At 48.2% G+C, this 25,722-nt stretch overlaps 2 protein-coding genes and 1 non-coding gene across 3 annotated transcripts in view; 1 reads left to right on the top strand and 2 right to left on the bottom strand.

The window, feature by feature from the left end:
* Nucleotides 1–1,461: 1,461 nt before the first annotated feature.
* LOC128277888 (tyrosine-protein kinase Shark) lies at nt 1,462–6,670 on the bottom strand. The gene is made up of 5 exons (XM_053016491.1): nt 6,574–6,670; nt 5,995–6,482; nt 3,642–5,916; nt 3,398–3,569; nt 1,462–3,329 (listed from the first exon to the last, which is right to left on the bottom strand). Exons 1-5 carry the CDS (start codon nt 6,647–6,649, stop codon nt 2,960–2,962), a joined length of 3,381 nt encoding a protein of 1,126 aa, XP_052872451.1. The 5' UTR covers nt 6,650–6,670; the 3' UTR covers nt 1,462–2,959.
* Nucleotides 6,671–10,052: 3,382 nt separating this feature from the next.
* Trnae-cuc (transfer RNA glutamic acid (anticodon CUC)) lies at nt 10,053–10,124 on the top strand. The gene has a single exon. It is a non-coding gene; the product is annotated as a tRNA-Glu (tRNA).
* Nucleotides 10,125–10,743: 619 nt separating this feature from the next.
* Nucleotides 10,744–25,722, bottom strand: part of LOC128278161 (uncharacterized) — a 35,273-nt gene continuing 20,294 nt past the window's right edge. Inside the window, exons 3-12 of the mRNA XM_053016828.1 lie at nt 14,772–15,057; nt 13,956–14,698; nt 13,143–13,281; nt 12,829–13,053; nt 12,580–12,760; nt 12,267–12,521; nt 11,625–11,869; nt 11,378–11,550; nt 11,208–11,309; nt 10,744–11,116 (exon numbers count right to left, since the gene is read on the bottom strand). Coding sequence (XP_052872788.1) covers nt 11,256–11,309; nt 11,378–11,550; nt 11,625–11,869; nt 12,267–12,521; nt 12,580–12,760; nt 12,829–13,053; nt 13,143–13,281; nt 13,956–14,698; nt 14,772–15,057 — 2,301 coding nt within the window. The 3' untranslated portion in view covers nt 10,744–11,116; nt 11,208–11,255. The remainder of the gene's footprint in view (nt 11,117–11,207; nt 11,310–11,377; nt 11,551–11,624; nt 11,870–12,266; nt 12,522–12,579; nt 12,761–12,828; nt 13,054–13,142; nt 13,282–13,955; nt 14,699–14,771; nt 15,058–25,722) is intronic.

The raw sequence follows: 25,722 nt of genomic DNA, 5'->3' as shown, positions 1-25,722 counted from the left end.
TCGTTGGCGTGAAGAATTTTTAAACAAGTTTCTGACGCGATAATCGTACGGTCCCCGTTCGCCGTCGGGACGCGGCCATTTGTTAAGCAGCCGTTTCTCTAACGAAGCTGCCAAACAATAACCAAACACGGGACACTGCTGCTGAGGGGTAATGAGCAAATTTATCTTATCGGCGGAAAGCTGGCGGGGCTTGGGCTTTTCGTGGCTGCGGCCGGCTGTGGCGCGAAAGTTTTCCGATGTGTCTTACGTGGGCCCGCGAGGCGAGAGGACGGCCGTCGGCTGCACCTCCCGAGAAGCCATGCTAGCTGGAAGCGCCACGGCCCCGTGGCCACGTTGACCCGGTCCCCGGAGGCTGACAGGGAAACGGACGATCAATCAACCGCAATTAGGCCGCGGGAACCCGGCGGGAGCCCATTTGGCGAATGACTCGTCAAGTTCGGGGACACTATGTTGCAAGCATAATGAGCTGAAGCGTTGTAAATTGATTACGTCAAAAGGCCCGGCCCCGGGGAAGGTAACAGCAAAGAAAAAGAACCACGAGCTATCGATAGACCGTTTGGGCTGGGTTTCCGGCTGAAGGCTGGCTGTGGCACGTTCTGAGTAGCAGGTGTGCGCCCACCGATGGGAACGGTTCAAAAGGCTGGAAGTGTGACGTGAGAAGTCGGTTAGCGAATCGACGACGGCGATGTGTGTTGCTCCTGATCGATGGCGTCGTCACCTTTCTTGAAACGCGACACGCGCGACGACAAGTGGCCATGCGCTGCTGGTGCAAAATTCTGCGGAAAGCCATTCTTTCAGAGAACGGAACGCGCCTTTCTGGAGGTGTGGGTCATACCGAGCGTGTGATTTAGTTTTTCGTAGACTTGTGTTTCTCCTTCAACCAATGTGCAGAGGGGCACAACCGAAGATCGAAGTGTTACTTTCTTCAATTTTGCTTTCGAAAGTTACTATCCTAACCTACCCAAATTAACCTGTCTTGTGGGGGAGCTTTTATTGAAATAAAAAGAATTTCTATAACAAATTAACTTTGGATTTTGAAATGAGACAGTATTGAATGAAAACGGATCAATATACGGATTCCAAACGGATCAATTGTACGTGAAGATTATAACAAACAATAGCAATCAAAATGACCAGAATATTGGAGGTGTACATTAAATTATGAGACCAAAAGGAACATAATACCATAACCGAAAAATTTAAATAGTCTAGGACCCTGCAGTAAATGATTTAGCAAAGACACATTTTTAGCCTTGACACATGATATGTTTCAACGTTCCAATGATGTGAAATATTTCAAACCGGGCGTTTCTACAGTCGAACCTCTACTTGTTTTAGCAGAAAACCAAAAATTGGATCTAGAAGTGCACATCGATCTGTTAAAGAATATTTTAATGCATCAATTAGTCACCAAGTCACCAACCAAAAATAATAATAGCTCACATAATACGCCTGTGGGTCGTAATACCAATATATTTTATACACCTCACCACTTCAGACCACTTCCACCTTCTCGCGGTGCATCTTTCCCAATGTGCTCGACATGTTTAAAACTAATTCGATATTAGAAAAATACACGCTTATCTCTATTCCTTCTCGGCACCATGTTGCGTGGAGTTTAGTGAGCTTTCTTACGTTGGCAGAGGGAGCGTTATTTGCATTTGACGGCACATGAGAGCTGGTTTACCCTCGGAACGCGCAATATATAGGTACATTCGACAAACCGCGACCTCGCATATCGTTCAAAAATTTGCAACAGCCTTCTTAGATCGTTTTGAGGGAAATCAGGAACTTGAATACTCATCGAGACAGGGCATCGCAGGGACACACTATGGAAAGCGCTGCAAAACCCCACAAATCTATTAGGGGGACTTCAATCTATGCGAGTGTATCAACACCGGCCGCGGGTTTTTACTAAGTATTTACTCTCTCTCTCTCTTCATTCGATACTGGATGGATAGAACTGCACAAACACCTGTTATCGTTAAAACTACTCTAACGTTACTCTCTCGTCATGGGACGAGCTGACCGGATAGTTGGAGAATAATACGAGGGCTACACTATATTGTTTTCGTTCCTGGTTCAGTTTACGTATTCTGTTTGAACCAAAAATAGTTTATCGCTTGTAATCGGAGGACGGTATTTCGTATAATTTTGGTAAAAATACCTATTACTTTCAAACGACAAGAGCGCTTCCTTCCCTACGCATTGACCAGTTTGACTTAGAATCAAAGTATAGACATCCCGTTAAACACTTTGGTGCCACGCTTTCAAGTGCTTATGCCCGAAAGATATTACCGCATGCAATGAAGAACCATTACTGAAAATGTCGTTGCTTGATGTGGCACCATTTTTGAAAGGAATCTTCAAAAAGAATTGACGAAGAGTTCGCTAATGAAATCGCATTTACAACCAATGTTATGATACTAGCGGATACTAACTTCTAATGAAAATGTTCAAAATGCCACAATTATTGCCAATCGTTGACTTTTACAAGAATGCCACATTAAATGCTGGATAAAAGCGTTTTTTGTATCCATCAGTGTACGTAATCACAGTGCGAAGCCAAGTGAGTTTACAGGACAAGAAAATTAATCACTTTACGAGAACATAACCAAAGAAAGGGACTAAAACAGGACTCGAAATAATGTTCGATAAACGATTGATGGCAGAATATGACACAAGACTGAAAACCACATTGGAAATTTTAACGGTAGATTTTCTTACGGCACATTTTATCAACTTTCGCGACCTTTGAGCTACACCAAACCAATTCACCGTATCAAACTGATAATTTTTGAGCAATAAATATACAAGCGAATAAGTTAGAAAAACAAGAGGAGATGAGAGTAAAAAGTTCAAAAAGAAAATAAAATTAGAAACTGTACAACTCATAATACTACCTCGTTTCGACACGAATCGAGTGACAGGATCACTTTTCAACGGGTAAAACCTCCATTCAGAACAACTGGTTGTTCGTGGGAGACCCCGGGTGAGCATTGGCGTTGATTTCCGTCCCTCCACCGACCAGCTCCTGCAGGTTCTGGTACTCGATGTCGTCGGAGAAAAACCGATGCAGAAAGCGGAACGTGGGTCGCAGCTTGGGATTGTACTGCCAGCAGTTACGCAGAATCTCGAACACCTTGTCGGGGCAAGCGTCCGGTTGTGCTAGCCGCTCGTCGGCCTCGATCAGCTTGATCACGTCGACACCCTTCAGGTCGTGGTAGGGTGGCGCGCCGTACGAAAACATCTCCCACAAGGTGACCCCGAACGACCAGACGTCACTCGCGTGCGAAAACGTACCGTAGTTGAAGCTCTCGGGAGCATACCTTGAAAGGTGAGCGAAAAGGGTTTATGGAGCAAAAAAACGAATTACAACGCCTCCAACTGTGCCTACCATTTGATGGGCCACTTGCCACCCTGACTAGCGCGGTAGTACTCCTGTCCGGCACCGATCGCACGGGACAGCCCAAAGTCGGATATTTTCGCCTGATACTTATTCGCCAGCAAAATATTCCGAGCGGCCAGATCACGGTGCACAAAGTGTTGCTCTTCCAAGTACTGCATCCCTGTTGGTGGAAACGGAGAACGAATACTTTTATCGTACGACGATCAAATTGGGGAGTGTGTTCGGATCATACCGCTCGCGATCTGTGCCGCCCAGATCATCATTTCCTGCTGCGGTTTGATGGTGGTCCGGTGCTGTGCAATGTAGACCAGCATCGAACCGAGCGGTATCAGCTCCTGCACCATGATCAGCGGCGGCCCTTTGCAGATACCGATCAGTCGCACGATGCAGTGATGCCGCAGCCGTATCATAACACTCGCTTCCCGCAGAAAGTCTGTCCTCTGGCGACGCTCCTGACTGTCGAGCACCTTCTTAATGGCAACTGGTAGCCGGCCCACGGTCGGTGTCGGTGTTCCGGAGCTAGCGAGTGCGTCCAGTGGCCACGGTTCTAGATAACCCTGGTAAACGAATCCAAACTCGCCTCGACCCAGCACCACCTCCGAGTGGATGCACTCCTTCGGGATAAAGTAACTCGGTCCATCCTTTGGTTGCTGCTCACGGAAGTCCTGTGGTTGTTGCAGCAGCATCGTCGGTGTCTGTGGCTGGAACAGTGAAAAGAGAGCACTCTCGCCGCTCAGTACGCTTGCCCGGCTGTTGCCCGATTGCGTGGAGTCAAGCCGTTCGAACAGTTTGCTCGCTCGCATATCGACCGGTGGCGAGGTTGGCGACTGGCAAGAGTCATCCACCGAGACGCTGCTAAAGATTGGGACCGTTCGCGTAATGATGTAGTTGGTTGCTGGTGTCGACTGCGCCGGTACTTCCTCTGCCCGACCATTATTGTTCGATTCGATAGCCAACGTGTCCGGTCGGGTTTCGGGTACCGTAGAAGAAGATCCTTGTGGCGCCACTGTCGGCGGGATTGGTGCTTCGATGAAGTAAATCTCCTCGCTCTCATCGGGCAGCGTCGCAGTCTGCAACTGATCGTCACTTTGGGTAAAGTAATCCGTCTCGGGAGCGTTGTTATTCACGCAATCCAACACGGGAGAAGACAGCTTAGGAGGGATCGCTGGAGGAACGTCCGTGCTTGGTTCGCCACCGGAAGGCGTACCGCTCCGTGGCAATGGTTCATTGGCCGGTTCTCCGATATCGATTTCCACGATGGCACAGTTGTTGGTTGGGATTTTGTAAATATCATCGAGCGCCGCAGAATTGCCACCCGAGCTGCTGGCCAGATTGAAATCGGACGAAAACTTTAGCTGCTGTAGCAACTTCGATGGGCTGACCGTCGGTTCGATGGACGACATCGTGTCTTGCATGGGGTCATCTACGGAGGCGGCAGACTTCGGCTTCTGTTTGTGTTTCCGCAGGCTCCTCATTCCGTCGATGATGGTTTTCTTGAGTGTCGGTGATCCGCTGGCTCCGGTTGACTTCACCTTCGATTCATCGCGCGGTGATAGCTTTGGACTGCGCGTTGGATCTGCGGTTGCACGGCGTTCGGGGCTGCGATCGAACAGCCCCACTTTGTTCATCTGCAGCATCGCATCGTTCGGTACGGACAGATTCCTCGCCGGCAGGGGTACCTGTTTCGGCGCGAGTGTATTTTCGCTCGATTTGCGAAACAAGCCCGACAACCCAGACGCACCGTTGGAGGTGGAGTGGTGCTGCGTGACGGAGTACGAAAGCTGCGAAGGCGACGACGCTGATGGCACGCTACTAGCTTTATGCCTCGATTTCGGGATCGTTGCAAACGCCGGAATCGGGGGCTTCGGTCCGGGCTTCACCGGGAACCGCAGGTTCATGGGCAACCCGTCCGAGAAGCGCGTGTAATGCTCGATCAGATGCTCGAGCGAGTTCATGTACGGTCCCTCGTCGATGTACAGCCACTCCTGCTGCCGCTGGATGATGAAGTTCTTCGCCTCATTCGCGTACAGCATCGTCAGCACGTCGCCGTTCTGTTTGACCGAATAGCGCACCAGGTATGTGCCGGAAGTGGACTGCTCCAACCCATCCAGACACTCGTTCTCCTTGTTCGCGATTGGAGAGAGCTGTGGAAACAGTTTGGCCGCGTGCTCCTTGAGATAATCCACGGCCATTTGCCTCTCGAGTGTCCCGTGGTACCAGAGGTCTCGGCTGGTATGCGGTCGCGGTGGTTCATAGGCGTTCAGGAACTCGACGACCGCATAGTGGCCTCGCTGGCGGGCCCGATCGGACGGCATTTCTCCGTAGCTCGAGCGCGGCCGATGTGGTACGCGGTGGGCGAGCAATTCCTGGATTGTTTCGATGTTACCATTTTCGGCCGCATCGTGCAGCGGTACCCAACCATTCTCGTTGTTGCGTGCCTGCAGATTGGCGGATGCCTTCACCAACATCCGTACCATTTCCAATCCATTTCGTTTGGCGCAAGCATACTGCGGAAGGAACGGGGAAAGAACGGAACGATGAAGCTAGTACGGCTAGCAGTTCCTTAGCCTAAATCGTACACTTACGTGCAGCGGAGTGTTGCCTTTCGCGTCGCGGCTATTTATGTTCGCTCCGCGCTCGATCAGCTTCAGCAGTATCTTATCGTCCGCGTGTAGACACGCCAGGTGAACCGCCGTTTGGCCGTCCTGGTTCTTTGAGTCGATATTCCGATAGCCACACTTGAGCAGCTCCGACACGACGGTGTAGTTGCTTTCCTTCGTCGCCCGATGCAACAGGTTCGTGGTGCCGTGGCTGCGCACGTCGTGCGGTGGCGGATCGCTCCGGCAGATCACTTGCAAGCGCGTAACCAGATTCCCTTTGTCGCGCTGATAGTGTTCGATCAGCGAGTCCAGCCCGTGGATCGGTGTGTGGTCCTGTATCGAGAAGAACGCGTCATCTCCGTGGCGCCGGATGGCGTAGTGTATCACCTCGCCCTTGAACAGCACCGACAGCACGTAATCGCCCTCGGACGAAGCACTTTCGCGCACCAGAAACACCCCATCACCACCCTCGGCTGGAACCGGAAGAGACACGGAAGAAGAAGAAGCGGTGTAACAACAACCGGATGGTTATGCGGTCAAATGGCAGCCCCTTCCAATGCTTACCTCGGCGTAGAATGTCTTCCGCATCTTCGCGTGAAACTTTTCCATGAAACCAGCACAGGTTCTCCTCTCGGTTCATTCTCAGGATATAGGATTTGGTCTGCAAAGAAAGCGTAAGTCAGAAGTGCGCGCATTGTGCGTCGCACAGACGGGTCAGCTCATTTAATTAGTTCAATTGTTGATTGTGCGCGCCGAGCGTCCACCTTTCGATGGGCCCGGACACGGCGTCCGAAAGAAAGAGAGAACGGCCACGAACAGGTGATTTGCGTTGATTCGCGCAAATCTTTGCACTTTAATGTCACACTCCCGGGCATTTATTGAGAGTAATTGACGTGAGCGCAACGGCGCAACAGCGCTTCAGTTGTTGGTGCCCCATTCACCCGCTTCGCGGAATATAGATAAAGACGGTGTAGGAAATCCTCACCTACTACGTTGTTTTGGCACGATAATCAATACGGGTGGGGAGGATTGCTTATCCTATCTACTGCATCCGCTTCGCACACATGATTCAAGCAGCGATGGCCTTGCAAGGAAGCGGAACCAGCACCTCACAGCCACAATGTTATTCACTTGCTACACAACAATGTGATATGATGGGTTTTTCCGTCGCAGGAGAAATGTTAAAATCAAAGTAAAGCTAAACACTAACTACACCCTTTGCCTTCGCGGACTGATTGTCGTACGTTCTGGAGATTATTTTGCTTTACGTTTGACACTTTGTTTGGTTTTGTTTAATTTACCTCCGACGAAGCTACTCTGTACTCGCTCACACGCATCGCGCGCTCTCTTTTCGCTTAATCCAGCTGTTGCTGGTGCGCGAAGCGACGCGTCAAGCAAGCAGATCGTGTGCAACGCGTATTGCCTACTTTAAGGGGTTTTCGTTTATTTAAAATTTTGTACCAGGATTTTGTGTGTAAATCATGTTCTAACACCGATTGCTAATTAATGCACAAACTGTATTGTTTGCTATTTCGTGATATTGCTTATCGTGTTTAGGGTGATCATTCCTCATGCGCTATTTATCCGGCTATTAAAAAAAAACATGAAATCTACATAAAACGATTCAGACGATTCGGTGGAAGAGTAACTTAATTCCTAGAGACATTATTTATTTTTACAGTGACAGTGTGCTGCCACGTTAAGCCGGTCAGTTTTATGTCCCATGTTCTATAAACACGACTTGCAAACTCATAGTGCTTTCCTTTCAAAGCCATTGTTCTGGGACGGTGTCTGTCTGAACGAAACCCATAAATCACTGCCCGAGAGGATTATGCTTCCGACACTTACCTTCACAATAACGTAATCGGTCCCCGGCATTTTCGCTGTGCAGTGAACGAGCAACGCTCGCCCTCGCTTTGTTCTGTTGCAAAACGTTTCCCCAACGCCACTCCGACACACTTTATCAATTAAACATAGCTCACAACTGCTGTGTCCACAATCAGTACCGCCCGGTGGTCTAGTGTTTCGATTTCACTTGGAGCACACAGTATCATCGGATACCTTTTCCCGTAGCGGATGCCGCCGCCGCCGCCGTGGCCACTTGCTTCCATCGCGTACTTCCGGACGTTTGGCATTCGCGTGTTGCTGATGTTAACTTTTCGCACTACTAACCCTTCCGTCTCGACCGTTCCGATGGACGATATGAGTCACCGATCGAGGGATGAAGGTGTTGGGACCGTTAGAACAATGCCGCGCAGTTCACGCGACCTGTGGTTTGCATCGTGGTTTACTGTTGCGAGTACCGGAAGACACCGTCACTAGACACGCGCGAAGGCCCAGAAGTTGTATGTAGATTTAGTTGAGATTCAATGGACGATCTATGTTTTGCCACTGTCTGGCGTTAGCATCTGCTTATGGGCCGACAATGACCGTATCAGACGCGGCCAGACGCGGCATGTGTTTTTATGTGATAAACGCCGATGAATCACCGACCGATGAGACCGTGTAGCAGATTCTGGTGTTTGTCTGGTTGTGTCACCAGAACCGTGGAGCATGGAGAATGGAGATGTTTTTTTTATTATTTAATTTTATCAATGGTCGATACTTTTATCGATGACCAACTACATGGAATTATCAAACTATGAGGAGAAAAGTTTTCAAACGATTCACTTTTTGAAACACTTTTACACTACAACACTCTTAGCTTTTCGTTCAGTTAATTTTCCTCTCCATAGCTTTTCTTTATCAGCCTGTCTTCGTTGGGTATAACATTCATTACTTATTTATCACAACGGCGAGCACTTGCGCCTTGGCGGCATTAGAGAGATCTAGCTCGGTTCCTACTTAGAACACGACTAACCCGTTGATAGTTGACTACAGACAGACTGGTCGTATCGGGACCGGTGGCTTTCGGTTACCAACACTACGGAAACTCCGGCACGAATACTACCGGGAAATACTAGTCGACCACATGCTCGGTCGCGCACAGCGTGGTGTTTTATTTTTGTTTCAAAGGCCGCCGACGACGAGACACCTGCTAGAGGATAATACTTTCTTTTGCTTACACACTATAGAACAAGACTCATATTTTAATGGAAAAGTTAGTCGTAATGTCTTTCGTTCTGAGCACTTTAAAGCTTTTAGTATATAGTATAAAATAGTATATTATGAACAAGGTTGTTTTCTACATTTCTTTGGCTTCGTTGGCAAAGAATTTATATGCTTAGACGTACGTTTTGCTTAACTTGACCACTTCCGTCGTACCGTCATTGTCTTTTCAAACGATGATACCTATTGTCCTTTTGATCGCGTTTATGCAATGCGTTTCTGTGTGTTGGTGTGATTTTAGTCGCGTATTATATCATCAATCGGAACACGATTTCATCTCGTGAGGCAATGATAAAGGCTAACAGAGCGAGTGTGCGTTCGGCGCGACGTGTGTGTTGGTGCTCACCTCGTTCGTTTTCGTTTACATGCGCTTGGCGATTGTTTATGTTTTTATTTTTGTCGACAATCGGTTCGTTCAACGTGGTTCAACGGATGACTCATTGTACCCGGCAACATCGTCATCGGTATTCCCCCGAGGCACTGTGGTGAATTTGTATGAGATAGGCGGACATATTTAGTTTTAGAAAGAATCTACGGTCTTTTTTCAACAGTTTTGTTTTCTTTGCATGTGTTTTGATTAAATTCAACATTTTATGGGTAATACACGCGTTCAAGTATAATAAAAATCTTTTTTTCAATATTTTAAGGTATTTTCTGAAACTCTATATTCTGAAACAGGTAAATACTTATTACATGCAAAGGGTACATTCGGAAATTGGGTACCGGAAAGTATAACTAAAATCCCCACTTTTAAAAGTTGGTTGATGACCGCCTTTTCCCCAGTTGAGGGTTCAGAGTTTGCGTGTTCATTTTGCAGCCGCGATACACACACATGCGCGTTTGCGATTCTGTCAATTTATTAACGTGACCGGCGATTCCGAAAGCGGGCGCCTGGTGCTCTGTAAATCGTTAAAGTAAATACGCCCTTATATAACTCCCATATTGTCTAGTGGTTAGGATATCCGGCTCTCACCCGGAAGGCCCGGGTTCGATTCCCGGTATGGGAAAACAGTTATTTTTGTGTGGAACATTTTACAACGAAAGAATTGCTTTTCTTAGCAAATTACGAGGAGAAAAACTCTAGACAATATTGGAGAAGTATAACTTCTCAACACGCATAAAATTTGTTTTGCTATAGGAGAAATGCGAAAGGCAGTTAAATTTGAAAGCTCGTAAAGTACCTTTTTACATCGTTTTAAGCCGTTAACCGTAAGCCGTCTAAGTCCTAACAGTCATAAATTCGCTATCTCCAACGCTCTCTCCTAGCTATTTCCAACAATATTGTAAAAAGGCTTTTTTAATAATAATCCATTTGTTTGCCTACCTTTGTGTTTATCATTCGTAATACATCCCATTTTTTATGAATCAAAATAATGGGTTTTATACTTTAATGTTAAAACCAAGGAAAAACAAACAACTTTTCTAATATAAATATGTTTTGATATTTGCAGAAAAATTAATATTCCTTAAACAAGGAACCAACCAACCGATATCCCTCTCGCTTTGAACTTACCCACGTATAAAGCATATTATTGCCGAAGAACAGACTGCCCGCAGTTTAACGTTCCACTTGTTTTTTATTAGTTTAATAAAATAAAACATTTACAAAAGTTCGAAAGTGGGTGTATGAAATGTGTGTGTTTGTGTTTAGTGCTTCCTATGTACAAAGCGCAAGTAGTTGTCGTGTGATCTGATGAAAATTCTTTTAACATCCCTAGCGTATAACTATGATTCTAACGATAGCAATCGAAGGCTTATGAGGCAGCCTTGATGGTAACAGGGTATGTTCGAATGCAACAGCCAATGGTGGACGCAAATGACGGGATACAAATACGTTGAAGTTGACGATGACGAACCATCATGATGAAGCAGCTAAGGATTAGCGGCAGCAGCAGCAGCAGCGATCCTTGGCCTAGAGCGAAAGGTTGAGATTCGAGTTTCGATGCTTAAATCCACTTCTAAGACGAGTCAACAATGTAAATACCGCAGCAACAGTAAACTGAACGCGTGGTTGAAAGAGGCATAGAAAAAAAAAAAGAAACCGTGAAGGAGGCACATTTGGGAGGGACATTGGAAAAGTATCGCCTTACTCACTATCCCACCCTCGCATGTCCTTCAAGCGTGCTTCGCTTCCGCTCTCATTCCTTGTAACTGCATCCGGCTTCATCCGCTCCATCCGAGCAATCCGCAACCTGAGACAAGAACGACAACAGGATAAGGATTCCTCATGGAACGGAGTGAAGGGCATCAGGCTAATCACCTTATCGCACAGCTGGCTCACGGATATACAGATGCCACTGACGCAACGCAGTTCACCCTCGGGACACGGCGACAGGTGTGCGGTTGTGAGGAAGTCCCGGCTGGTGCTGCTGATCTTGAAATCATTCTCCGAGTCCGACGTCATCATGATCTCCTTGCTGTCCTGGAAGTTTACTAAACAGAAACGACACACGGGCGGGAGTTAGAATAAGCTCACTTCCAGGTTAAATCGCTGCCAGATCCCCTACCGAGCGACTTTGGAATGGAAATCGTGCGACTTGTTTCTGCTTCCGTTTGATCCTCGACCCGCTGCGTAGTGGCGCGCTGAGCCTCACTCGTCACCGCCACACTACGATTCTGGTGTCGATTCGCTTGGGGTGCATTTTCGGCCGCGGTCGGTTCATAATTGTCCTCGGCGTCGTCTGCGGTGGGCTGATCATGATCGGACTCAGTTTGGGCGCGATCCTCATTGGTGATGGTGATGTACGGCCGACTGCAAGGAGTAAGACATTTGAAGAGGCCTCTTTTTGTCCGCTACGATTAACTATCGTCCAAAGCTGGATTATATTAGGCCTAGCCAGTTTAGTCGAGCACAATCCGCTAGTAGGTTAAGTATGTCCGCCAAAATGTTACGAGTGGTGTCCTTACCAGAGCAGTCCAACTAATGTTCGTGTGTCTACTAGAACACTCAGTGCCCGAGCAACGAGTACCGTCTTGAAGTCCAGGTATACCCAAACACTCGTAAACTTCTAATCCCTTAGTCTACCACGCCATCGTCCACTAGAACTGCCGGCTGTTCTACAGTTCCGTTCGTCCCCGGTCGGTCACGGTCTGTCCTTCCGTGGATCTACTGCTACCTTCACTAGCCCTCCCCACCCACCGTGTCTTACCCGTTCGGACTGTTGGGGACTTGTACTTGCACGAATGGATACTCCCGCTGGCTACCGTAGGCCGACGGGTACGTGGTCGGTTCGTCATAGTAGCATTCCACCTCGTCCGAGGCGTCCGGACAGTCTTCGTACTGATCGCAGCGCCACTTGTCCGGGATGCACTTGTCGTTCGACATACACCGATACTCGTCCCGCTCGCACTGCTTGCAGTCCGTCTCGTCCTCGCCACCCTGGCAGTCCTTGATGTTATCGCACCTATCAGAAGCAGCAGTTAGATCAATCTCTTCGGCGGGCAGCATGGCACATCACTCACTTCCACTGCAGCGGGATGCAGCTCGAATCAGCGCACCGGAACTCGTTGGCGTAGCACTTGCCGAGTCGCGTTGGGTCTTCGCAAACATTTCGATCGTCCGAATCTGGATAGCTGTCACAATCAAAGGTCGCCGTCAGGGCTTCCGAGCTGGCAATGATGTGGGCACAGGGCTCCAAGATAGCTGGAAGTAGAAGTCGTAGGACATGGGTTTGGCAAACATTTGGACCACGATATCCGATGGGAACATACATTTACAGATGCGTTTGCACGGTGTTAGCGTTCCCATGCGCGTCGGACGACATTCGGGCTCCAGTGCAAGGCAGACGAATTCCGCCACTCGGATGGAACACTTGGAGTTGATCAGATACTGGAAATGATCGTACTCTAGCGGCGTGAGTTGGTGATTGTTCGATACTGTCAAATCGTACGGCAGGACCCCGCGGCACAGTGGCAGTGACGTGGACTGACAAATTCCTGCGAATGTGGAGATTGTAAGATTCCTTCCTATTTGGTTTATTTGATGTATCATTCGAATTCACTACTCTGGACCAACTTCACAGTACCTTCTTCGGAAATGTTGAAACGCTTCAGCCCCTCGGTGGTGATTTCGAAACGGGACAGAATTGGCAGCGTTGGCGACACCTTCGTACGGTAGAGACTCGCATCCGTCGTGGCCGACGGGCTGGTTACGTTCTTTTGACGCTGTTCGAAGGACACAAGAAGTATTAGAAATGCAACGTTCTCCGATAAGACCCGCAGGTCGGCGAACAAAATGTTAAATTAGCGGTGTAATTGAAAGCAATTAAAGAGGACAAATAATAAAACAAAATCCAGCCAGCCATATCCAGCAAACAAAATAGATCGGGACGTGCTCGAACGTGGCATAAAATAAACCGTTCCAGAATAAGGGGGCCGAGAGTAGCATGCAGAGGTGGAATTTGGGCGTTTATGTTCCGTAAATTAAAGGCCATGGTTGAGTTTTGAGTGTAACCGCGGCAGAAAACCGAACGCTGGTGGTAGACACGATGGTGCAAAATGACCAAAAATAGTGTAGTATGTGTACAGCTTATTCACATTGTGCCAGAAAGACTTAGGAATGGTAAATTAAGTGAAGTCAAAACAATTAAAGTAAAATAACTTAATTAGCAATAATTTAATTTAATTATTTATGTGAATGAAGCTTATGAAGCTTTTAAAATAAATAAAAATAGACTTGAAGAGTCTTAGCTTTAAAGAATCGGCATAGCAAGTAGAGTAACATTACACAAAAGTGTCAAAAATCCAAAACAGACCACAGCAACACAAAACAGCAAGTTAGAAGACCCGAGTGAGAAACACAACAAACGAACACCGGAAAAGGCGAAAATGCTATTCACTTCTCTGAGCTGTTCGAGTTGCATCAGCTGTTGGTTCAGCTTGCGCAACAGACGCTCGTCCTCCTCGATCGGTACGCCAAAACTGTTCTGGTGGCCGGAGGTGAAGCCCCGCACCTCCGTCCCCCGACCTACACCTACACGGGGTCCCACCTGCAGAACCGGCGGCACCGGCTCGGCCTCCGTATTGCTGGCGGCGGCGGCGGAGGTCCTTTCGTACACCCGCGTGGTCCCTTCCGTTGGTACGCGCCCATTCTGCTGTTGCTCCTGTTGGCGCGCCTGCCCATCGTCCGCATCGAGGAAGTCGTCGTCGTCGAAGACGACCCGCGCCTTCGTGTAGTCCTTCAGCGAGATGGTGCTGGTCTTGCGGATCGGTGCATCGGTGACCTTCACGACCTGGGCCGGCAGTTCCTCGCTGGCACTTTCCGGTTCCCGCTCGCTCGAGCCCCCCCAAGTCGTGCTCGAGGGTTGATGTGCCGACGGCTGAGGCTGGTCGTAGGTCGTCGCTTTCTTGCCGTGCCCGAACACGGCCAACAGATCGTTGTCCAGCCCGAGGGAAAATTTGTTGTCTGCGGTGCGCCCCGGGCCCTCCACGTCTTTAGGTCGCTCTTTCGGCACGCCACCGTAGTGACGATCGCCCAGGTGCAGATCGTTCGCGTTGGTGAAGTCGTTGAAGTCGATCGACAGGTTCTCGTCCACCTCGTAGCCATCCTCACCGAGCAGCCCGCTGCTCATGATGTCCCTGTCTGCGCGTGGGGAAAGAAATCCAGAATTGTGAGATCACCGACCGGTAGCTCGCGACGGGGATCGGTCACCTACCAACAACGAGGAAGTAGACCACCAGCCCGAGAAGTCCGCAGATCAGCAGTAGCCCCAGTGGCCACTTGACGTAGCGCCAGATAACTTTCAGCGCTCTGTACAGCGGGCACCGCTGGCTCGGCCGGAAGAAGGAACTGCTGGACGATGTGGCGGACAGGGGCATCTGTGAGCCGGCCTTCCAGAAGTTGAAGCCTTGTCGGTGGTTGTGGCTGCTGTCGAGGGAGGTTGGAGTTGGCGACGAGGGCAGCGTGTTAGCGGAGTCTGTGTAGCCACTGTACGGTGTGCCCTGCGACATGATAGAGAAACAAAGAGTTGTTTTAGCGTCAGTCATATATTGGAAACTTCAAATCAAAGTCGATTAATGGTTAATTTAAAGCCACAATTCGAGTACTTTCGAGCTCCATAGCTCCGTCTACGACAGGCAATGGTATTATTATCTTCTATCCCACAAATCTATTATCTAGCTTCTGAAGGGCCTTGCCTCAGTGGCTGTACCACAACATGAATTATGATCCCCATCGCGGTTTTCCACCCCGATCCGAAACGAGGCTTCTTGGTTCCACCTAATTTCAGGGTTGTTTGTGCACACACACAAGACTCGATTCCACGCCCGGGCCCAGGCTGCGGTCGTGCGGTCGGTTGATCTTGATCGTGAAAGTGATGCTCGCCTGGCCGCCCGGTACACGTTTGCTTCCTGGCCTTCGGCACGCAAATATGCTACCGCGTAACGTTGGCAGACCGCAAAAGTGGACAGCCATCCACCGCGTGGCTCGCGAAGAAGAAGAAAGCTGGTGGTTTGAAGAAAAATTGGACCAAATATTGCATTTCTCGGAGCCACAGCGGCCAGGCCAAGGGGAAGGTGGATGGATTATTTCACAGCACAAATGGCCGGTTGGTTATGCTTCAGTTCGGTAATCCACTTTATTTATGTTTTTCTTTGCCCGCCGTTAAATGCCAACGATGAGTGGCCTTTGCATGTCCATATTGCGTTTAGAAAGTTGAGCGTAACATTTATTTTTTGGTTTTGTTGAATTTTTGATAGGGTATTAGCTGGCGATGGGGAAGTTTCTTAGCTTTGAAACTGTCCATTCTCGGAATACTTCTCCCAAATTAACAGATAGAAATTCAACAGTGACAGTGACTCCACTTAAAAATTAGTTTGGGAATGTTGAAAATGTTGCAAAAGACCTGCAAGTGAGCAAACTTCGAAAACGAGAGTTTATAAGTGGTACAAAATGCTCAAAGACGATAGGGAAAGCGTTGAAAGCGATGCATGAACTAGACATCAACATCAACTGATGAGCTACACGTCAGTAAAATCAAATAATTGATGGTAATATCGTTTATTGACACTTGTAGACCTATGTAGACGGCCTTGTTTGAATATCAAAAGGATTAGTGGGATTTGAATATCGAAAAAATATCGAAAGGATCATTTCGGCTTCAGAAAAGGGAAACGTAACGTTTTTGCATAACATTTTTGTGATCATTTCGACGCAAACTTGACCCACATCGTTCCGGAACCATCGTATTCAGCGTACTTAACATCATGTGACTTCTGGCTATTAGCTAAATTCAAGAAGCCGCTCCGTGGACAGCGGCAAATAATATGTAAATAATGTGCAAGCATTACAATCTGGTGATGCCTAATGCAAGAAGTATAAGTTACAATAATTAGCCATAAAACAGCTCATTACGCATAAAATAGCAATCTCCATAGCAAGGAAGCGAATTGTTTTGAGACTATGGAACTTGTATTTCCAAAAATCAAAGATGTTTGGAATATTTTCAGGTTCTAAGTGATCTTTTTTCAGCATGATTCATTCTCCTCAGTAAATAAATAACACACAATAGTTTTTACGTTTGGAGCCAGCAAACTGTTAACAAAGTAGAGTAAAATTAATTACACGATTTGCCTAAGCAATTGTAAGTCGAACGCAACGCCCAAGCTAAACAAGCCAACAGCAGGAGAGTGATGTATTTGGCTCGCTTTCCTGACTTCTGTCCACGATGTCCTTCGGTCCGACACATAAAACGGTCCGAAACGCAAAACGGAAATCACGCCAACAAAATTCTACAACGGCCCCGAACTCGAAACGGCCCCGTTCGGCCTAGGTTGGGCGGCCGACAAGAAAATAATAAATCGCTGTGCCATGTTTGAACATTCCGGCCATCGATAGCAATCGGAGCGGGTTGGGTGGTTGGGTGGAATTGATTTCTCGCTCCACGGCCCCGCTCCGGCTCAGGAAGTGTGACATCGATCAGAGTGGCAATAAAAATTAATCCAACATAATGACCAACCGGAGACCGGTGTCTGATCCCCGTCGGCTCTCTGGTTGCGTTCCGGGCGTGTGTCCGGGCGAGGTCCGAAAAGTGGAGCCCCGATCGCTCGGGAAACCTGACCGTGCCGTGAACGCGCCGGTCTAATGATTCTATTTCAGCGTCCCAAAGCCAACTGTTAATTGACTGTCCACGTCTTGGGTCCACGCGACAGACCTCGCCAAGGAGACAGTTGTGGCAGGCCGAGTAAGCTGGGCAGGCGCCAAATTGACTCCCATTTCTCCGCCGCCGCCCAAGACCCAACGCCCCTCGGGACCGGGAAGTGCATAGCAGAGGCCGGTGCAGACGTCGTCTGGCGGGGCCGGACCGGGATGTTGGAGCGAAAAATAGACGCTTCTAATCTAATCAACCTAATCACATCGCATTACGGGTAAATGTATTTGCATTAATCTTTCGCGTCGTCGAATCGACGGTAGGTCCTTTCGGACCCCGTGGCCGGAGCGCGGTCGTATGTTATATCAGCTCGACCGCGGGACCACTATGCACCGATGATGGGTTACCAGTGGTCAGAAAGGAGGAAAGTTGAGCAAAATCCTTAACTGTTCCCCATTAATTCGATAATTCGCGGGGAGCTAAGGCACTTGCTTTCCTTCTGCAGAAGCCGGTCAACATCGACATTTGAATATTTCGGTGTTATTGACTGGAGTCATTGGAACCACTGGTCCATATGGAAACACTTCATTTAATTTTTAAATAAATTATTACCAAAATTATTCAACGTATTTGACTAACTTTATATCGATTTTCCCTTGTGTTGACAGCTCGCTAACCCGCCAGTTTGCCCAGGTCTAGGTTGTCCTCTCATCCCACGGTCCACTTTACCAAGCCGGACATCCCGGTGTCATACCGCCCCATCGGAAACGGCTAATGAACGACGCTACCCGAATAGTTCGCCACGTTTCGCTAAAATAACGTAATCAAGTACCAGGAAGGCGTTGAAAGCTGCTGTCCCGTATCTAGTCCCTTCACAGCGAGTACTTTCGCCCGTGGACAAATGAGGAAATGTTGAACGTCTCGGGCTTGGGAGATGGTTCTGATTGATCGTGGCAATTGAGCCTTTCCCCGGGCTGACATAACATTCCGTTTCTAACGATGCACACTCTTCGGGCAGGAAAGGTACTCCAATTGGAGTCCCGAGTCCGAGGTTGACATGGCTTTTGGATGGATGTTTCCTGTGCAATTTGAGGTAATTCCGTCAGACGTAACGACAGTTCCAAATTCGTAGGTCAATGTGAAGCAAGTTTCACAATCAATGAATCTAGCGACAACGGTTGTATTCAAATGTAAACAGGACATTATGGTGCAGAGTGCGCTAGGTGCTGCAACAGCTTCGGACGGTGCTGAGCTTTATGAGGGCTTTTTAATGGAAGTCACCCATGATCGAAAGCCGCTATATATTAGCGGCATCTGGGCACCTGGGATCGTCATAGTGCATCGATGCGACCTGATCGTTCCATTCCGATAGCTGCCCGCTGCCTGCGCTCAAACCGAGAAAGCCCTTCGATGACACCTGCCGAGGTGAACCACTACTACGACGGGCAACCCCGGTCCGACAGCTAATTAATGTGCGCACCGTGCGCAAGAATGAAGCGATGCACCTACCGAGCCGGGCCCTTCCACGGACTCAAGTGGTCCGGAAAGCCACTCTCATCAATCAGTGCCGACGACGATTTGCGAAAGTTGCGAAACCGGATGAATCGTGCAGCTTCTTTGCATTTGCAGCGACGGAGGCCGCGGAATGTGCAGTGAGGTTCGCCGTGCAATGCCACAGGCAGGCTGTGTGGGAGATTCTTCCCAGATTCGAGCGCGAACCGTATCGGTTGCGGCAGGGCCAACGTCACCACGAACGGAATTTAACCGCCATTCTGGGCAATGCACCAATAAAGGAGATACAATTGTCTGCAGCGTAGGTACGGCTCGACTCAGTTAGTGGATGTTTATAATGTCTCATTGAGGGGGGATTACTTATAATTCCATTAATCACGGCACTGTTTCCAGATTTGGCTCTCTAAGCTCTTCATTAGCCCATTACCACATTGCACTAAGCCTGGCAGTGAACTCGGCAAAAATGAATGCTTCCCCAACTTGGTTAGAAAGTATCAAAATGAAACTCTCGCTTTTCACTAAAGCCCTTTTCAGAAATTACCCATACGATAAATTGTTATGCTTTCCATCAATCTTGAGCACTGTCACTTTTGTGTGTTTTATATTTGTATTTTCTTTCAATACTACCCATCTTTGCTTATTTAGTTAGATCCGATTTTTCTTACTACGATTTTGGTCGAAAGCTCCCTCACGAATAAAGCTTTTAAAGAATTTTAATGGAAAAATTCTTATCACGACGTATCTTTTGTTTATGACATTGGGCAAGTATTTTATGGTATAAATACGGTCCGTTCTTCTAAGATTAAAAAAATACTTTACGCTAAACAAACACTTCCAGGTCGACCTTTAACTGTCGACTTTAAAGCGTTTATACCACATTTATTAATCATATATAATATTTTGCACTACGAGTTACTTTACATTGTTTTAAGTGGTTCATGTTCTTGAAGTCTATTCTTAAAGTCTGTTCTTGAAGTTCTCGAAGAACCTACAGTCTGAAGGACAACTATGCAGTCCTTCAACTACATTGCCCATCGAACTCCGCCAAAATTGAGCAGAAAACAACAGAAACTGAGCGTAGCAGAGATGAAAACTTCCAACTAACCAATACTAGTCCGGTATCCTCCAGCTGCCCGCACGTCAAACGAACGGAAGCTGCGGTTGCGAATCGTAAAGTGAGTGAACATGATCTTAACCCCAAAGAAACCCCCACAATAAATTGTTCATCGTCGTGTGCATAATTGCGGTGCGATTTGCGGTGCTTGGCGGTCGCCTGCCACCATCCAATGCGCAAGGGCCATCGTGACTTGGTCCTCGTTTCCGCACATTGCCTGCAGAACACATCTCGGCCAACGTCGGCCCAACGCTAATCGACTACTAAACGAGAGGCTACTCAGCCAAATGCGGGCCACTCGGTCGCAAATGACCGCGGTTCCGATTGATTTTCGTCGACGACGTTATGCGTTATTTTTAGACGACGTCCGGTTTTTTTTCCTTCGTAAAACGGAATCCTTTTGTTTCCTTCGGACAGGTAGTAACATAATTACAGCCAAACCGGCCATCGCGGGGGCGAAGGTTTCGCGTCCGTGACCAGTAGCGCCCGGAAGGACGACGACAGCGTGAAGACCGGGCCCGGTGTCTTGCGGCCGTGTGGTTCAAATTAAATTCTGCTGCCGAGGCTCGGGGGCGGTCCGTCTCTCTATCTCTCGCGATGGACTCGGATCGATAATTAGATTTTGAAAGTAACCGAAACGCACGCACGAATTTGTCGTGCTCCGGCATGGCCCCCGAAAGGTTGCGGTGACCTTTAACACCAGCACTCTGCTGCCACGCTCGTTTCGGGGCGCACCATTGCGGCGGCTCGATGGTGCGCAATAAGATGGTTTGTGTTCTTTCTTCATTTCGCCTCTCGATTTTATCGCCCGAGCAAGGCTGGGAACACAACCAGCCACGGGCCATTGTCGAGACATCGTCTGTGAATAAGAAATGGGTGAGCTTCAGCGCCTCAGCATCACACCACAACAACACCGACCAAATATGGCGCGCCGAAACACGCGGCTCGCGGCGTTGTTTTGCTCGACTTCGAATCGTAATTTTGTTTCGCCTGTCCGCCGTACCATCGTCTCGTTTCGCATGCTAAACTCCCAACGGATCGGCACACCACCGCGTATGACCTGAATTCTACGCGGCTCCATTGATCTTATCTTCGCGCTGGCGTCTCTCGCTCACCGTGTATCGAAGATGCTGGCGATGATGCTCTTGACGCTCCCAGCTCTGACCCAATTGTGTCGGCGAACCACTAGATGTCAGAGCGGCGACAGCGCAACGAACCGACGCGACATGCGACGTTGCCCATCCTCGTTTGGGCTCGAAAATCTGACAGCGGCACGCTAGACATGGGAGCACAAGCAGGGAGTGGAGAAGTGCCATCTACCAAGCCGGACCAGGAGCCCCTGTACAGCCCTAATTAGTAGCGTCAATCGCTGTTGTCGACGTTTGGTCGACATTTCCTGTCGACACTGCTCAGGAGCCTTGAGCCCTATTCGCGGAACGGAACAGTACCCAGATCGGAATCCACCGAGTGGCTGTGACTCGGAGTGGAAGGTCAACTTGATGCTGCTGCGGTCTGACGGCGAGCGAGCGAGCAAGGACGAAGGCTGGCTCCATTCAGCTGCCAGATACTCCACAAGCTGCGATGTGCGATGCCATAAAATGGGTGCGAATCGATTAACGTATCGACAGACAGGCGAGAATGGAATTCCCTGGTCCCGGAACTTACTGCGCGCAGACTACTGACTATTGGTTGTTAGAGTCGCGAGTTGCGCTTCAGAATTCTATTGCCCAAGGCAGAAGGTGTGGTAAATTATGAACTCCCGCAAAGTGACAGTTCATTAACGGACAGAACGCAGATCGGAAATCTCCGCCGAACAACGATCGATCCGGAGCGTTTCTGGTCAGCGTGAGCCCATTCGCTGGTCGCTGGTCCACCATCGCCTTGAAGCGGAACGTTTCCTTTGAACTAACTCGTTAGACACTAAAGTGGCAATCGTCAGGCCTGACGGCGGGCAGAGTTGCGTTAAGCGGCGTAAATGGAACAACACCCCCCGAGAGTGCGAAGTGTAAAAAAGCACACATTCGTGCACGAAACAGCGCTCTTAAGATGCCGATTGTTTTTGGTCTGGCCCTACGGATTTGTCCACCCATAATCCGATTGGGACGCAACCCACGAAGCCTTAGCTTGTCCTGCTGAGGTGGGGGAGATCTCAACGCACACGCGTTAGGCTTGATCCCCATCTCGCATGAGTTCGATCGAAAGTGACAACGTGCGAGGCACCGTGTTGTGCCCTGGGCGACTTCCTGCTCCGCTTCTAACCTAACCTCAAAACGTAACGCTCCCAATTCGTCACACACACACACCGCATGCGTTCCGTTTCGATCCATTCTGTCGAAGGCACCACCAAGTAATCCGCTACATTCGGTACCGTGGAGGTTCCGAAGGAAAAAATCGCATTGTAGCGCAACCCATCATGCGGCAGCGGCCCGCTCTTATGGGTGCAGCATGGAGACGCATTGGAATGCCTTTGTTACGCCTGGAAGCAACAGCCACTCGTCGTCGAGCCCTTCTTGGCCGGAGCAGGGCTTACCACCAACACTGGGCTTGCGAAACAACTCTGGAACGTTGGAGGAGATTGGAATTGTAATTAATCGACCGACCGATCAGGGTTGCTTGCATAGGGAGAATCGACATGAGTGGCCTTCGGCGGTGCTATAGGGTTTCACATCCTGAGTCACTCTACTGAGAAAAATGTAGTATTTGTATGTTACTCTTTAATATCTGACCTTCCATCTTTCACTTGAAGACTATATTGAATGTTTAATAAGAATCTATCACACCGGATAGTTCAATATGTTTCGATCTTCAATAAGAGGAGGCGTGCGAAGTTTCATTTCGATCTGTCAATTCATTCTTTATTTACAAGCCATTTAGTATCGACGTGTCGCAGTTTATGAACGAATGGCGAAAGTGTATAAGGACTCTTCGCCTTCAATTAATACAGTAAAAAGGTGGGTTGCTGAATTTAAACGTGGTCATACAAGCTTTGAAAACGATCCACGTCAAGGATGTCCAAAACCAGTACCAACACCTGAAATCGTAGGAGAAAAACAGGATACTACAGGAGGATGTATTGCAAAATCGTCGAGTGACTGAAAAGGGTTTAGTAGAAGACCTAGGCGTCGCATTGGACCCTGTAAGCAATATTTTAACTGAAGTATTGGGTTTCAGAAAACTACGTGTATAACGGGTGCCGCACAGAAACGAGGTTCAGAAATCGGTCAAGAAGTTGTTTTTAAATCTATTTTTTGGGAACATTGTTTTATGGGAATTTAGTTTGAGGATTACTTACAAACTGGTAAAACCGCAGGAACCTTTGCTGAAGGAACTAGCTGAAGGAAAACAATTGTGTTATATGTTCTGCGTTTCTCCAGGAAAGCCGCTGGAGAACTTTACCTTCAAACCCCTCTTATGGTGGACTTTTGGACTTAACCGTCAAATGGATGCTGTTCTCCAGGTAACGGGAGGGCCACTGATAAAAAAAACGGCAACAAAACCCATCAGAAATTCTTTTGAATTCATTATTTTCCCTACAAAATGGCTTCAACATTATAAAGAGTCTTCAAGACTTGTCCCCGTTGAACTTACAGCGGCTTACAGACAGCAAATTTGTTTTACAACGCTGCGGCCATTTCTTTTCGATCCATCGGGACTAAAACCAATTCGCTCATCAACACGACAAGGAACGTCCATTGATGCCAAACTCCCAAATGGTGTGTTCAACTATTTCCTTTAGAATTTCTCTCTCCATTTTAATGCTTTAATCCGTACATGTGTCAACGTTCAACGCCGATCGAAAGCCGATCGTCTTTTGATCAGCGCGCGCGCCAATTGATCGGCAAACGTCGATCAATACACGCCCCTTGCCGATTGACGACAAGAGTGTACCGCCAAGAAAGGATAATGCCACGCGACGCTGCTTTAAGCTGCTGTCGTCCATTGCCGCCATATGTCCAGGATACTTGGACCCGGACAAAATCGTGAAGCCCTGCGCGACACGGTGATGTCATTGCGAAAGGTAGTACAACGGTTTTTCTTCATCCCCCTTTCGTAGATCGATTGTTGATGTGAAAGAGAACTTCATGCATGTGAACGCCGTTTTTGTTACGCTCAAATGGTGCTCAAAACGAAACCGAACGGCCGAAGCATAGCAAAGGTAAGTGTCTCCAGATAATGAAGCGCAGCCGCAGAGGTGTAACCAGAAATAAGCATTTTAATGAACCCAAAGGTAGATTTGCATACGTCCTGAGTGTTCAGGTTGTGTTCGGCTCTCATGTTCGCTGTTCGATTAGACAGCTCGCATTGATTGGCGGTGTGGACTTCCTTCGTCTCACGTCACGCTGATTGAATGGCGCTTTGGCCACACGAAAGAACCAGCGATTTGGTAGACCGGCTAGAGCCCCGCTTATGCAACCTCACGCCGTTGGTTGGTGTGTTCCATCGTCGGTAAACCGAACCAATCGGTGATCGTTTGATCACCAGGTTCGTGCGCTCATTCTGAGCAGTGGAACATCTTCACATTTTAATGAGTTTCAGTAAAACTTTGCAGCCACCGAACATCGAACTCTCAGCACCGATTGTTCCGTGAATGTCAGCCGGCGGAACCGCACATACCTTGTGTGTGTGCGCACACCTTAACGTCGGAGCGGTGGAGACTTTGACTTCTGGTGCTCTTTCACGAGCAGGTCCAAAGGGTACGGACGGACCGTGTCACGACACCGGGACGGCCAAGCCTGTTTTAGGTTCGATGTTTCGATGCTGCGCCATGCTGTCGAACGAACTGAACTGATTCGGTTCGTGAGTGAGTTCGTAAGATGCACACTTTTGCTGGCTCATCATCGGAAGCATCTTCAAATAATGAGAACATTTATCACCTCACGAAGTCCTTCGCTTCCTCCAATGGCGGCTGATCGAAGGTCTTTCTCAGGCATTCAAAAGCTGGTGAGCACAGACCGAATGTGGTAACTATTCGTTGTCTGACCTTAAATCTGTTTCATTCTTTGACAGCTGGTAACATTCCGAATGCTTCGGCGTTTAATTTAAGCTGAATTTTTGTTGTTGTTGCCAAACTAAGTGGTTCCAATTCAATAACCAACCATAAAATTGTTAATGGGTTATAGAAATATCAATTTTTTAGTTTTACTATTCGTGATCTACGTCAATGTCAGCAATCCCACTTATTGCCATGCATTGTAGGCTCATTTATCTTGGAATTTTGGCATACCCAACCGCCTGGTTCCTGGTAGTGTCTGGTTCTGTTTGGGGCGTTTTAATTCACCTCGAAACGTGCCAAATTAATAGTGTTGCGAATGATCAGTTGCGTACCATTGCGAAAGAAAGATACTCGGATGATAACCCAATCGACTGCTTTATGCTTGCCAGAGCAATCTGTGGGGGTTCACAGTGACAGTAAAGACTCTCTGAACTCAGGATTTTACTTCAATACACAAAATGAAGGCTCCTTTTGTATGCGCGTTTTCGTGCAGTTAAGCTTTTAGTGGTTGTAGTCCTCTGATTCCGAAACTTATCTCCCATCACATGACTTCCAAAATGCATTTCCAACATTTTACTGTTCATTTCTGTTGCATTCAAGTTCATTCTCTAGTAAAACAATCTTTTATGGCAATTTTTTTTGATTTCTTTTTTCCAGTGTTTCAGGCCCACGCAAAGAGATTCTTTCTGATTCCATCTGACCCACAAATCCTGTTCCCTGGCAGGTGCTTTGCATGGAGTTTAATATTTGCAATAGGGCTCTGGTACCGCCGCCAGCAGCCGAAGCCGAGGCGCTTGCGTTACGATCCCTTGCGACACAGCACTCCGTTCTTGTGTTAAATTTGATCGATCATCTTGAATCGCGGGCGTTTGATCTTTAATCGGCGACGTCGTCTGTCA

The sequence above is a fragment of the Anopheles cruzii genome, chromosome 2 (assembly GCF_943734635.1).
Source record: "Anopheles cruzii chromosome 2, idAnoCruzAS_RS32_06, whole genome shotgun sequence".
Classification (NCBI taxonomy): Eukaryota; Metazoa; Arthropoda; class Insecta; order Diptera; family Culicidae; genus Anopheles; species Anopheles cruzii.
The sequence above is the reverse complement of the archived record's forward strand: the minus strand, read 5'-3'. Positions and strand labels throughout refer to the sequence as shown.

Bases quoted from the DNA above. Each gene is read 5' to 3' on its own strand.
- LOC128277888 (XM_053016491.1), bottom strand. From the start codon at position 6,649: ATGAACCGAGAGGAGAACCTGTGCTGGTTTCATGGAAAAGTTTCACGC. The intron at 3,570-3,641 runs GTATGATCCGAA...TTCCACCAACAG, and splicing joins GGCGGCACAGATCGCGAGCG to GGATGCAGTACTTGGAAGAG. The intron at 3,330-3,397 runs GTAGGCACAGTT...TCACCTTTCAAG, and splicing joins GGCAAGTGGCCCATCAAATG to GTATGCTCCCGAGAGCTTCA.